General features: G+C 41.8%; 1 protein-coding gene across 7 annotated transcripts in view; it reads right to left on the bottom strand.

Annotated features, from left to right (window-relative positions):
* LOC100631082 (homeotic protein antennapedia) overlaps positions 1-14,929 on the bottom strand; it is a 159,233-nt gene that overhangs the window by 17,776 nt on the left and 126,528 nt on the right. For all 7 annotated transcript variants that reach the window (XM_012318237.3, XM_003402146.3, XM_020867561.2 and 4 more), the window contains one exon: positions 2,162-3,710. In XM_012318237.3, the coding sequence (XP_012173627.1) occupies positions 2,162-2,966 (805 nt within the window). In that variant the 5' untranslated portion in view covers positions 2,967-3,710. The remainder of the gene's footprint in view (positions 1-2,161; positions 3,711-14,929) is intronic.

Genomic DNA, 14,929 nt, shown 5'->3' with positions numbered 1-14,929 from the left:
CGATTGATCTTGTTTCGAATGGCTAATAAATACACGATGGATGGAATCGTGTGGAATCGAAATACACATATACAACACGGAACTATGTTTATAATGGTTAAACCGAGAGAATTATTGATACAAAGCTACATATTTTATTGGTTTTAAATGATCATAGAAGATTCTCTCTGTAAGATTTGCTCGAGGATAGATGGTGTAAATGGATATCGTGCTTTCCATATGAATCATCTTTGTTTACTTATGAAAAGATATAGCGAAGATAGTATGAAATCAATACGGTTACTAAATAAACCACGAAGAACGAATACATATATTGTTGGACAACCCATCGGAAAGACTTAAGCGTGCCGACATCTGTGAGCAGATTCAGGCACTCGATCCTCTTTCTTCTTTTGACTGGCAACGAAGAGTATGGACCAGTCTCGTCATTCGTGTACCACACCGTTTATCGGCGAATCAAGCAGGTTGGTACCAGCTTTCGAATTGAACCGAGAGATGGTTTCGTAAGATTATTACATTCTCCATATCCAATGTGAAAAATAAACAGTAAAAAGCGTATAAAAATTCGAATTACACTTACGTGAAAAATATCCAGTAAAGAACAGGTGGCAGCTTGTGAACGATTTTATAAGAGCAGCAAAAAAATTCACATCTTGAAAGTCGATATATGTAAGTAAGTACTTGCAATAATTCGAGTTGAAGAAGCGAAGATTTAACTTGAACAGAGTTCATCGAGCAACTGAACGTGCTAAGGTAGTAAGGAAAAGGGGTCGAGGGAGCCTGACTTTGCAAGGTTGCGGCATTTTCTCGGATTTGAAGAATCGGGGGAAGGGTGAAGAAAATAAGAGCAAGCACAGTGGAGCGCCGGAACCTGTGCTCTTACCCAACCCGGGACAGATACCTCTGGGTTAAAGAAAACGGCTATTATCACTTGGTTATTGCTGCCATAAATTCCCAACTCATTATTCCGAAATTACCCGTGCGATTCTTTGCAGTCACGGTCGACTCCAGCAGATTTCCTAAATCTTTTCTTCCGCTACAACCCTATATTTGAAAAGCAGGTGGTATTTCTTGTTCCCTTGAATATATTACGCTCAGCTTCATAAAGATCACGAAGAGGCTGGAATTTCGTCAAATAGAACGAATTCTAAATAGAAATTGCCCTCGTCTTCGCAGAAAGCATTTATTTAGAAAGAAGAAGCAGTAGCCGTTCAATATACTAGATTCCTGTCCAACTAGACAGACGAGGGAAGGTGAGTGAAAACAAGCGAACTAGTTCAGCATACCATTGAGTGGAAGCAAGCAGCCGCGAGTTATCATGGGAATAAAAGTGGATGAGCGGAGACTCTGCCAAGCCGTGGAGCCAACACGGGCACAGTCAGCAAGAGAACTTTTATGGGGAGGTATACGCTTACGTGTGGTGAAACCAGCGAGAGCTAAAAGGTCAGGGCAATAAATAACTCGGGATGTCGGTATACCTAGAAACTGGAGACATTATGCCAATCTTGGCTTGCGAACCGTACGAATGTGGTCTAGTTTTACCTACTGTTGCATAAATCTGAAAGCGGCCGACTACCTGCCGTCCTCTCTAGAAATCTTGCTTTCTACCCGAACCTTTTGGTCACGCGGGAAAATCCTTGAGCCTATTTTCGACAACCGCCTCACGTATTATCTCCTCTTCGACTATACGAATGTAACATTTCTCTTATTTCTTTCTTTTTCTTCTCTTTTTGTCACTCCGAGATAGGAAGATTCTTTGCTTCGAAGTAACGTTCATTGTACAATTTTAGAAATAGAGGTAACAAGCAGGGTAATTCGCATGCAAATGCAAGATTCAACATGGTTGCTTCTCGATTTTTACTACTCTACTGGCCTTCCTAATCCTTTAAATTTATAGACCAGGTAACGTTCTCGAATGATTCTACTGGACAGTATTTACCGTGAAAAATTCTTTCACTAAATTCGATTATTATTCTCATTCAGCTAAAACTATTTTGTGTATTTCAAGAGATTTCAAATTCTCGATATAGCACATCGCGTATTATAGTAATATGAGTAATATCATATCCATCAGAGACATCAATGAATTTGTATATACTTTTGCACGGTTTTAACGCACGCAACAGACATTTTGAGCATCTACATTGAAAGTCCATCTTACCGAATTGACTTCTCATCCACGGGTAGAGCGGACTTGGTAGATTGGCAGTGGCCGCACCTTGAGGAGCGGCCTGCTGTTGCTGACTAAGCGGCGACGTGACCACCCCTTGGTGTTGCTGAGGTTGCTGTTGTTGTTGCGGATGCATGCCAGGCTGAGATTGTTGCGACGCCGCCTGCGTTTGTTGTTGCTGTTGGTACATCATGTGCTGCTGCTGCGCCTGAAGATGTTGATGCTGCTGCTGCTGCTGTTGATGTTGTGACTGTTGCGGCTGCATGTGAGGATGTTGCGAATGCATTTGGTGGTGCATCTGCGACTCGACCAATGGCGGGCTGTCCGGTCCATCGAGTACGCTACCCTGATGATCGACCGCGGCCGCTTGAAGCTTGCAACTCGCATAGACAATAGGAGTGGACGGATGTCCGTTCGGGGTCGGTGTGTGTCCCATGTGGCCCATACCGGGGCTCGGGGACGTCGACCTGTAACCACCCAACCCGTCCATGCTGCCGTGCTCCTGTTGATGCTGATAATAGGTCGCGTTCCGCATGTCCATCCGATTGTACGGAGGAAACCTCGGATAAGGCATATCTTGCTGGCTACCAGCGGCCCCATAGTGATGGCCAGGCACTCCCTGACGTAGGAGACTAGGATCGCATGGATCCCCGGTTTGCTGAGATGGCTGCTGTACCGACTGCGTTTGCTGGGGCACCTGGACGGCGGCACCGTAGTGCTGCTGATGCTGATGCGGGTGTTCCACCCCGCCATTACGCAGGTCCGGGATGTACGAATTCGCGAAGTACGAACTCATGCTACTGTCCCACCTGGCCCACCTTCTAATGCCACCTCGGTCTTTTTTTTTCCCTTGCGTGTCCTCACACTTCTTCGTTTCTTAGTCTTTGATCGTTAGGCAGGGTTTTCTATTTATTCTCCACCTACTGCTACTCCTCTCCTCTCCTACTTTCTTCCTTTTCCTCTTCGTACTGGCAAACTATATGTTCCTTTTTGTCTTCACTTTTAATAGTTGGATTTCTTTTCTTCCTTTCTTCTTCTTCTTCTTCTTTCTTTGTACTCGAATACCTGCGTACGGACACACTGGCACACGTCCTTACATATACATGAATAAATTTCTATTATTTATACATATAGTATCACCTCCCTCCGGCGCGATTCCTCCCTCCTCACACTCACTCTCGGACAACACGCGCGCGCGCAACACTCTTTGTATCACACCAACATCACCGTGAATCACTTAGCGTATCATCAAATTATGTATACTCTTTAATACTCTTGTCCCGTTCCTTTGCCCGTTTATCACACTCGACTCATCGATATAGAAAGAAAAACTAGAAACTGGAGCACTACAGAACCGTGAGTTATCAAGCTGCGGGGATAATTTAGGGGGCAGGTTTAAAACTTGTACACGAGGGGGGGGGGGGGGGAATAAGATGGTAATCAGAGTTCTTCTTCGGTGTGGTACCTTCGTTCAAAACGCCAAGCCGCTCCAGACACGTTCCGTTCCTCTGTCCACCCTGCTAACGAAGTTATGCCACACCTGTAACACGAACAAGATAATTCAATTGATTTTTACGTACATCATTTTAAAATATACTAACATATAAATAAAAAAACTGATTTTCGTTTCATTGCCGTATTTTATTACTTTGAGTTTATTTCTATCGAAGAGAAGTACAGATAGAAATAGATTGGAATTTCGTTGGAGTTTCAAAGTACCGTGTTTTATACAAGCTCGTCCATTAGAACAGTGGCCGAAGCCGGCAAAAGCTCCGTTTGCTGATCTTTCGACCAACTGAACGAACAGAAGTGAGTTTTGCTCTAAATGACAGAAGGCGAGTTACACACGTGCTCGTCACGGTGACGGCCATCGCCCAGACGCCAAACTCGCTTGTCCCTTCTGTGTGGGCGGGCTAAACGATCGTTAAATTTGGAAAATTCCCGTCCATTAAGCAACACGGCTACTGAACGCCTCGTCGAGATTCTCCCCAAGTCTACTAATTTTTTTGTTGCACTGCTTGCCGACATGAATTCCGCGCAACTCGTTAGTTACTACGTAACTAGAAACGCGGCGTTGCCTTTCTTTTTAAGAACTTCGGCCAAAACAAAGTTCCGGATAACGAGAATTATATTTCCGATACAGTGAAATTGATTTTATTAAAGAGATCGTTTCTATGCAAGAACAGTAACGGGCAGTCATTACGCATAGCAATAACGTTCGTTTAATTAGTAATAGATTTAACGATAGATTGAAAAGTCGCGACAATACCGGTAATCTCAATAATTTCGAAACATCGACGATCCGTCGGTCCTTTATCGGCTGGATCTTCAATCTTCCGGACCGATCTTCCGATCAGGCCCGGAAACCTTCTATACCGACCGTGCGTCATTTCACCGGTATCGTCCTGAAGTTAGTTTTTAACTCAGTGCTTCCACCTGAATATCACGCGTCTGTGTACCTACTGCCTCATACCACTTGACGCGACTGAAATGTCTGATAAACAACAAAGAAACCTACTTCCTTCATGCAATGACTACACTCTGCACATAATCAAAGCTATTCGCCTGAAGTATGCAAATAAAGTCTCTAAACGTCTACTTCGAATGCTTTCTATCAATTCAGTCGTGGCATTAAGCTTTGTTTACAGTGAATGAGTATTCGAATAATAAACTGACGTTCTGAATTCAATGCGTACATCAAAACGAGTAAATATGTATATAGATTCTTACAAGTATGCAAAAATGCACGTAACATTGCGAAATATCCAAGATATACTATACTAATATACCTATTATGATATTCAGCGGATAAAATGAATCTCTTCCCAGATCACTTGTTAGATAAAAATGGAAATTTCCGTAAATGCTGGCAATCTACTTATAAACGCGTGCATTGCGGCTTTCGGGTACTTCATACAGCAGAACGCCAGTTGGTCCGAATGCACATCTACTATACTAACTATAGCCTTAAACAATTAAACAGACAATTCCTAGAACCAGTTTCTATAAACGAACAAACACCAGCCATTTACAGAACAAATTGGTTGGAAGAGTGAGAGGAGCGAACGATCGCCGATTCCGCAAGTAATAAAAAAGGAAAAAAAGGGCTGCGATTCCAGACGAGAGAATAGAATGCACGGTGCGACGGCATTGTGGGCAGCACGGTGGTCGTATTGGTAATGGTAGAGAGCACGCGGGCATGGGAGACGGGGACGGATGTACAAGGGGATCGAAAGGTGGGGGGAAGGATAAGGGCAAGGGGAGGGGTGGCAGGTTGAAGGGCTACGGGTGGAGGTGGGGCCCTTGGGAGTTTGCTGTACACGGGAATGGGTCGGACGCGGGACGATCGCGATTAACATTCCGGCCGCTAGCTCGCTGTTCGCGCGGCGCTTTCATTAATTCCAGCGTATTGATTCCTCGGATTGATGAATGGCCGCCGATAGCGATTCCATGCGCTCCGTACTCGGCTGGCCGCGCTCCCCGCACCGCTGCCCGCCTCGATCGCGTATAAATTCTACCTCTCGCAGGATTTTAACTCAATTCCCGCTTTACGGGCTCGCCCTTACGTATTCTTTCCCCTCCACGGAACAGCAACATTGTCCTTCTGCCGCGCGAGTTATTTTTGTTTCTCGTTTCTCTACCTCGTCAACCTCTTTTCCAGCGATCGAGGTTTACGGCTCGTTTCCATTGGAACCACGCGACGCGTAACACTTTGCTTCCGTCTGCTATCCTCTTTCTCTTTTTTCCTTTTCTCGTTCTCTTTTCTTTTCTTTTTTCTTTTTTTTTTTTTTGTCTTTTTCCCCTCTTTTGAAGAGATTCGTTCGAACGCAGCTTAGCACAGAGCTTCCTACTTTGGCGCGATTAAACGCGATCGCTGTTACGCCAGCCGTGTAATAAACCGTTTGAAATGGAAAACGTCACGCCTGGGTATTATCGGAAACGTTCGCATTGTCTTGCCGTGAAAACGTTTTTGCTATTCTCTCGTCGGAAAGTGGCGTTTAATTACGTAGAGGGAACTCGTATTTAACGGAAAGCCGCTTCCTGAACGGTGGAAATGACTGGAAAAATGGCAGATAAATTCTTCCGCGTGACTATCGATGTCGAAATCTGCTTCGACACCGTAACTTTTTCAAGGACACGAATTCAGGTCATCGAGCTTTATTCGGTGGTGACACCGACCGGAAAGGGCATAAACTAGCTAGCCATTTAAAGCTCTAAGAAGTTCATATTATTGCCGGCAGATGGCGATGGCGATAGCCAGAAAGAGTGGAAAAAACGGGGTGGAGCGTGTCTGACAGCTGGGTGGGTTCGGGTCCAAGGTGATTGAAAACAGGGTGGAGCGTCACGTGACGCCATAGTTGGATATGGAAGTGACGTCAGGCAGCTATGATGGCCTCTAGTTAACAAAATGGCTCCTCGCTGGGGAATTTCTTTGTCCCTCGCAGTTGTTTACTAGTCGTTGTTATCAAGCTGCAAAAGGAAGTTGTCATTCTATTAGCTCGAACAACGATTCTTCCAAAAGCCATCGAGCACATAAACTCGTTTGATTCTTTTCAAGTAATTATTCGAATACACCATGAAAATCAAATGCAACTATTAACAAGTTCCTTTTTTTCAATCCTACTTTCATATGTACAACCTATGAATATTGAAATGTAGTCTTTCACAAGCTGCATGGTTTACACGAGACATTTTGCTATTGATCCGTTTGAATAAAATAACCACTTGTCCGCGTCAGCGACACGTTTCAATCGCAAAACGTTTAAATAAAACCGGATAACGTATCTATCTATGGCGTACCAATTGCGGTGAAATCTCACTCGACCGATCTTCGATTCAAATAGAAAAATTCCTGCCATCGTTTCGCTTGCCACGCTACCTATGTAATCTTATTAAATTAGCAAAACGCCTGCATCTTCTTTATGTTCAACATCGGCATATCCGTTTCCTCTGACTTACAACAGGAAGCCATAAAACGTAAAGCAGAATGAAGAAAGAAAGAAAGAAAGGAAAAAATGAAGCAGAAACGCCTGCCTGCTGCTATTTCACAAATAAAACGTTCTCGTTGAAACACGATACCACCAGCCATCCGAGCGATAAACTGACGAATGCTAATCGAGCGGTGAAATAGTCGCGCGATGACCCATGAAAGTTTCACGCGGTCGTTCAAACAGCGTTGTTCGAATAAACAACAAAATATCGCGGCCAGCTGGAAGATTCAGTGGTCACCGTAAACGGTGGCAGGATTTGACAGTTATGGGACTCGTAGCTCGTGCCAGTCGTTCGCACGCCGTGAAACAGTCGTAAACTAAACGAGGTCGTAAAACGGTGACCCTCGAACCAGACCAGGCCGCCTCTTCATTCTCCATCCATCCAGGAGAAAAAAAAACAGCGAACATAAAATTACGACCTTGAGAGCGCATTCCAGTTCCGGCCGCGTCGATCGGATCCCTGCGACCACCGCGTTTCCCGCTGCTCTCGTGGCGGCTTTTTTCCCAACTTCCGCTGCGCCCGATCCAGCTATTGATAAACGCTTTGCACGTGGAATAGCTGGAAAGTTCGTTTCGTTGAATATATTTACGACAGACTGATGAATGTTCCGAAAAATATTCGATAATTCGAGGCTCGGTTGGAATTTTTGAAATTTTGATACATAGGTGTGAAACTATCTAAACGGTGGTGTTAGAAATGTTTAAGTCTCCATGAATATGCGTAGCAGCGTGCATTAATTTCTCTGGCAAGTTTTATCTTTTTTTCCTTTTTTACTTTTAATTTTGTAAGATCGAGCACTTCCTCGATCTTTAATTTTAATAATTTGGTAATTTTATTCCAAATTTTGAAGCGATTATGAACACGTATGTGTGCTAATGTATTTGAACTTTTCTATCCAAAGTTTCCCGAAATGAGAGATTTTATCGGTCATTTTATCGGACAATTTATCGGACATTTTTTCTTCGAGTTCTGATACCGGAAAAGAGGATGAAAGATATTACACGATAAACTTATCTATCTACAATTTTTATATCCCCACATAGTATTTCAGCATAATTGAAACCGCGTGTCTGACTTTTTTACTTTAATTATAGATTGTTCTTTTTTTTTTTTTTTTAATATGACGTAATTTAACACAGAAGAAACAAGTTGCAACAGATAAAGATCGGACAAAATTTACAAATATCGGTATGCGAAATCGTTGAGGTTGATGAATATTTACATCGATCGTGCAGTGTGGAAACAGACGTAGCAGCGCAATTAAAGTCTCATAGGGAACGCTAATTGCATGTCATTAATTTACGAACCGCGTTAGTAATAAGCAAATGCTTAGCGAAGTCTGGTTACGAAGTTACGCGACGAGAACGAAAGAAATCCTTCGCGTTTTCGAACCCACCAACCAGTTCGAATAAAATAATTATGCCACCTTTTTTCTAACAAACGTATCTGTTACGTAGTAAATTGTCTGAGCGTGCCCTTATCTCGGTTCGAAATCTGCATCACTTCCATCCTCCTGAATATGTGTAGTCATCGAGTCGAGAAAGCCGACGATAAACGTTCATTGGCGTAGTAAAACGCACTCTTGTCGATCTTATTTCGCGTAAAACAAAAAGTAGAAGATTCAGCAGATGCTGAGTTTATTGAAAATTGTAATGCAAGCTTCGTGTAACAGTTATTTTAATGTTTCACCAAATTTTGTTTCTTACAGCCTCTTTTCACAAATGGGGTGACACCTTCTGCTTATTATTTTTTATTCTACGTATTTAATCAGTAATTAACGAAGCGCATTGGCAACTAAGTGATTGCGGCTTTTGTCATTGCCACCTAATGACAAAATCCGCAATCACCTAGTTGCCAGCCCAATAGTACGACTATTTCTCCAACGCCCTCTTTATTTGTCCGTTTCAGAACGATAGAAAGAAACAATTATGAAAATAAGTTGCAAGAGCAAATGGAAGAAGCTGTCGATTCGAAAACTACAGCGTGTATCGAAAAACGTGGGCGATTTCTCGTGCGAAGGTCGAAAATGTATCATATTGGGTTGGTAACTAAGTGATTGCAGATTTTGTCATTACCAACTAATGACAAACTTAGTTGCCAACCCAATATATACAGTTCATTCTGTATGGTTGGAGACGAATCGTCGAGAACTGAGATTAGATGGAACAAGATAGCTATAACTGGGTAGTGTTGCAATCGCTACATCTCTTGATTCTCGCGATGCTTTGCCACCTCGATTCGACCCATGAATCTGCAAAACCCAATGCACACGAAATGTAAATAGAACGGAATGCAATGGACTGATATTATCGGCGAGAGCGTCTCGCGCGTGGTAAACATCGACGGGATCTTTCTCGGAATGTGATCTTGAATCGGGCTAACCACGATCTTCGGCGTTAGTTTAGTATATTTCACAACTGAAATGTGATATCGCTCGAACTGCTGCTCGAAGAATCGAACATATTCATATATACGTATACCCGCCATATTTTTCTTTATTTCAAACGTAAACTCTCGAATGAAAAGTATAGAAAAGTGAAAAGAAAGTTTTGGTCTTGCTGCTTCATCGATTTATAATTTTTATAAATTCAGATCACACACAGATATGTTTATATTTTCTAAACAATTATTCCGACATTTTTCCAAACGTATACAGGAATAAAAAGCGAATGAACTTATTGTTGTTGAATCCAGGCGAATTTCTTTTCATCCCGTAGAAAAATCCCCGGCAAGAAAAACCTTGCACGAAGAGTAACGGACAGCGTCAAAGTATAGTCGAGGGAAATCAGCGAAGAATACCGTTACGCACGGTGGAAGGTGTCCAGCTGGCGGAAGGTCGAGTAGGCATTGAAGGGTGGCCGCGATCAAGGTTTCTCGAGCGCACCGCTGCTCCATCGAAAAGGATCGCGGTTCTATTCGTGTGTGAGATCGTTTACGCGAGCACACAGCCGGACCGGTGAACGGAGAACCAACACGCCAGCGGATCAGCCAAATGCTAACATGCATATGCGATTAGCATAATCGAGTCGGCCTGCAGGAAACCAGTTTGCAAGGCCGCTCAAAAGCCGACCGCCCAATAGCTTATGTCGCTCTCCACGCACGCCGCATCCGTAATTCCATTTCCCCTACCGAGTTCGCATCGTCTCGCGTCAGCTGACCGCGAGAAACGGACCTGACCGTTCGTTCCCGTCCCGCGCTTCCACCGATTGCAAAATCCATCCTGGCGAACGTGTTTCACCAGGAATCCGATAACATTAACGCAGCAGGCAGGTTCTTTCAACTACGATAAAGGTCGCTGCGGATACCTTAAAGCGATTAGTAGCGGAGCTACAGTGGCTACGATCATGTACAACATTGTATTTCTTATAGCTTTGATGTATCAGGAAAGGTTTCTTTCGTTTTATAAGAAAATAATGGATGCACAATATTTTTCGTTTTATATCAAGATAAAGATCACAACGTTTGATAGGTTAGGTTTCATGTTTGTATAACGATGCGTTGCTGTAGAAGACGTGTCTGTAAAAGAAAGACACTTTTCGGACAACCTAATAGATAGTAATTAATAAAAAGGAATGCTCGAATGCGGGTACACCAATGGCAAATTCTGAGAAAAGTTGAAGTAGTAGCTAATATCCCAGTTGCGTGAGTAATATCGGGTAGTGTTTACGGATTTTGTCCAATAGTTCTGCAGTCCCTGTCGTTCGTTTCGGTATAAGAAGCTGTAGATACTTGCGAATGTTTACAAACGAAGGAAGCACGTTAGGTGCGTGAAACTTGATACAGTGTAACTTAATCGCTCCCTGCCAAAATATGCTGCATGCGTTTCGGGCTCTTATTCGAGATCTTCGCTCAATTCGATGCAAGTATATTGAATTTCGTACCGTTTAGCGGTGTTTACATATGGCAAGCAACATTGAGTGCTATGGGAATGAAACGCAAAAATTAATAAAAAACGCTTCGTTGCGCGTGAATATTTTTTGCAGTCACTGTATATTTATACAGTTTCATTTGTTTGGATAAACAGCTTAGTGGTTAATTATGTATATGAACGCCTATCGATTGAATCTATTTATCTGTATATGAGCTACTATTACATGAAAAATAAAATTAACCAGTTTAACTTCTGAGTATCGGTATATCATGGCATATCGAAGTGCGCAGTAGCACTTTGTGTGGTGAATAAATGATATGCAATTTTCACGCCGGTCAATATGTTCAAGTATACTGACATACATGATTGCTTTTATGAAATATGCTATTTACAATCAATTTCGAAAAATCAACATATTAATTCGTTACGACACATGATATCAAAATCGTACCGATATTCCATAAATCCTCTGCAAAGCGTAAATTACCGATTCATGATAAATCGCGCTGAATAATATACAGCTATATAACAAAATCAAGTTCGGGCAGATAAAAACAGATTATTAAATTCTTCGTAAACATTTATCAATTTTTCAAACAGTGGAAAAACGGCAGGATCGTTGAAGAAAATTCGCCATCGTGAGTACCAAAATGCTGGTATATTTAGACATATTTATAATAAACAGAGATACCGAGACACATATAGACTTCCGGGTAGCGTTGCTGGCTGAAGGGTGTGCCAAGAGGAAGAAGAGGGTCGAAACAGTAGACCATGAACGTCGTAGATAAATCCTACCAGTGTTTTGCTAGCCGACGATATGTATTACAACCTCGCGTACATTTTAACCTCCATTTTCTTTCTTTCTTTCTTCTTTTTTTCTCTCTTCTGTTAGTTTACAACTTACTTGGGTCGCATCGCGTCTGTTACCATCCTATCTTTTTCTATTTTTCTCTCGCTCGCCTCTCAATTCTGCATTCGAGATTATCAACGCTCGTATTTTTCAACGAGCTGTCCCGACCAAAGTTGTTTTTGTTTTCCGGTCGCGTAGATCGAAGGTAACCACGTGCTCGATAACGCTTTTTGTCCTCATAGATACACTCGTTTCAATGAAACCTTTATCGGCTACCAACGTGATTGATTTCCTTTTTTCTTTCCCGTTTTTTTTTTTCGCACCGTCCGATTTCGAATCTCGTTAACACATTCTGCACAACTTCCCGTCCATGTTGTGTGTATCATTTTCAAACGAACAACGAAACAAAAAATTACAGATCACGGGAATGTTGGCTCTTCCATTCTAACGCCAGTTTAGCGTTAAACGGGAAGATTTCGTTATGACGTATAATTTTTTAAGCTCAAACATCACATACAAATGACATACAATTTTTTAAGTTTCTTGAAGTCGATCAAGTCTCTATCAGCCAAACGAGGAATATTTTAACAGTGTGACGAGCAGTACTTTCAAAGTTTTCAAAAAGATAGGAAAGGGTATGTTTAACTAAGAATTTTAGTAGCATGGCACTGCTTTCCTATAAGAAATAGGTAGCTTAACTTATTGTCCTCTTTCTCGGTAGTCTTCCACTAAGTCTTTTATATAGTTACTACACTTTTATTTCTTATTTTTATTATTTTTATTTACTGATTGTTACTAATATACATGTAATCAATACACACGTGATACTTTACATAGAATATTTATACCGATTGTGGAAAATTGTAGTTCATATTTTTACACATGTCAAATGAACGTAAACTCCTTTGTCGTTTACTGGAGACCATCGCCGTATTCGACGCGTTAAAAAACTTCCGTCGCCTGCGATGCCATTGAAACAATCGTTTTTCCGCTTTCGACGATTAAATATGAACGTGATGCAATCGACGAGCGGATTTCACACGAATATAATAAATGCAGAGGCAAAGTCTTTGCTTCGCCGATGACACATAACGTATGACGTTGTATCTCGTAAGCAGATGTGACTCGACGAAATATTTTAATATATATCAGCTCGTGAAACGTGTTGAAATTATCACGAACATGGACATGTTCTGGCGAAATTCGATACGATGAATAATGCGTCTCCTACGACCAATCGCTGTAATTTATTCGACGCGACGAACGACGAGTAGAAGCTTCGGAAAGTATCGGGCGATAAATAGACGGGATTTTCGGGCGTAATTTACTGGAATCATCTCGATTGGCCTCGTTAAATCGAAAGGCTACGGTAGAAACGCGACGAATAATCCTATTCCGAATCGTCCTAATTTCCTCGACCATTTTAATCGCCGAACATCATCCTTGAATTAAACGAGAACATGAGAAAGATAGCTAAACGCCAGACCGAGAAGAGATAGCGCGGTTGATAATCAGTTCGAGCATGGAAACAAAATTTTGTTTGCATAAATTCGAAAGTTTGATTAGCTGCAAAATTATTTAGCTACTTTTGACGCCTGACAGCTTCGCGTGACTCCTTTCGACTTACAAATATCAAGTGTTCTTACACGAAAAAGCTTTCTCACCGAAGCGAGAGATACCGATCGATAAGAAGATTACAGTTAAAACGAAAGCTAAAAAATATAACGAGTTTTTTATGGAAACAATAACTTTTACACGCTCTTTACTTTCGACGATGAATTCGTGAAATGGCCGGGTGTGTCGACTCAGCCGTAACAGTAGAAACATCGAGATCTACGTTATATCGATTTCAATGGTCACAGGTCACCTTCGTTCGTAACGCAAAAACAGTAAACAGAGGGAAGAGAAATCGAGCAGAGAGAAAAGCAAAGGAGAGAATTCTCAAAGTAGATCGCTCGAATTTTGCGCGTCGTCCTCGCAACGGGGTGCCTAACGCACAGCGTTGCCATTTACTTGCTGTCACGTTGGTGGCAAAGCGTTGAAAAGCCTAGCAGAATCGCAACGAACCCAACTTTCACATTTTTTCGTGAAAACTTTTTTCTCTACGACCCATGAAATTTAGGGCAGTCAGCTTTCTCTTTTCGACCCCGGCACGTTTTGACTCGAGGGTCAATGGTTTCTTGAAAAATCAAGAGAAATTAAAGCTGCTTCGTTAAACTGTCTCACGTGAACTAGTCAGTTTTATCTTGTCACGAGATAACCAACAGAATTGCAGCTGCGACATTTTTATTACAGTCGAAAGAAACGAGGTCGTTTAGCTGACAGTGAACTTTTAATATTCGGATTAGCATAGCTGCGCACGACATAGAAATTTATTTACACTTGTTGTTCCTCAAATTTTCTATTTCATTTCCTTAAAAGATACGTATATGCAACACTGTATTTCAGTAAGTAATTAAGCAATTAGCTAAACGACAAGTATATTTATCTTTGGTGAAAGTCATAATGAGTTTCAGTGCAATGATTTTCTTGCGGAACTTCCTGGAAAAATCGCTATTTATTATTAGCACTGGATAAAAAATAATTTTTCTGGGAAATTAAAAAGGTTCTGAAACGGCAAATAAGCTTGCAAATTGAATACTTATTTGGTAACATTTATATTATAGATACATACAAAGATGAATTTAAAGGCAATTTTTAATTTTTATAACGATAATTTTTTCACACGACAGATCAAGATGTTTCGACATAAAAAGTACTAAATGACGCGCGTGACTTCGTTTGCGCGTGAAAGCCAAAACCGATAGGATCTCGAGCGCTGGCATTGCGTATACAAATAAAAAGCGGCGTTTCCTGAGAACGTTAAGTTTCACCTGGCTGACGAGGTTAAAAGTCGACAGCAAGATTCCACAAGATCTAGATTCCACTTTGTTAATAGCCGTGTCTGAGGAGGACACCGCGCGCTATCTCGCGGTCCATCAAGAAGCAATGAAAGTTTCCTGGATGAACTTTAAAAGTCGCAGGAAGATAGTCGGCGAATTAAGGG

The sequence above is a fragment of the Bombus terrestris genome, chromosome 18 (genome assembly GCF_910591885.1).
Source record: "Bombus terrestris chromosome 18, iyBomTerr1.2, whole genome shotgun sequence".
Lineage (NCBI taxonomy): Eukaryota > Metazoa > Arthropoda > Insecta > Hymenoptera > Apidae > Bombus > Bombus terrestris.
Note: the sequence above shows the minus strand (reverse complement) of the source record. Positions and strands in the feature narration are given on the sequence as shown.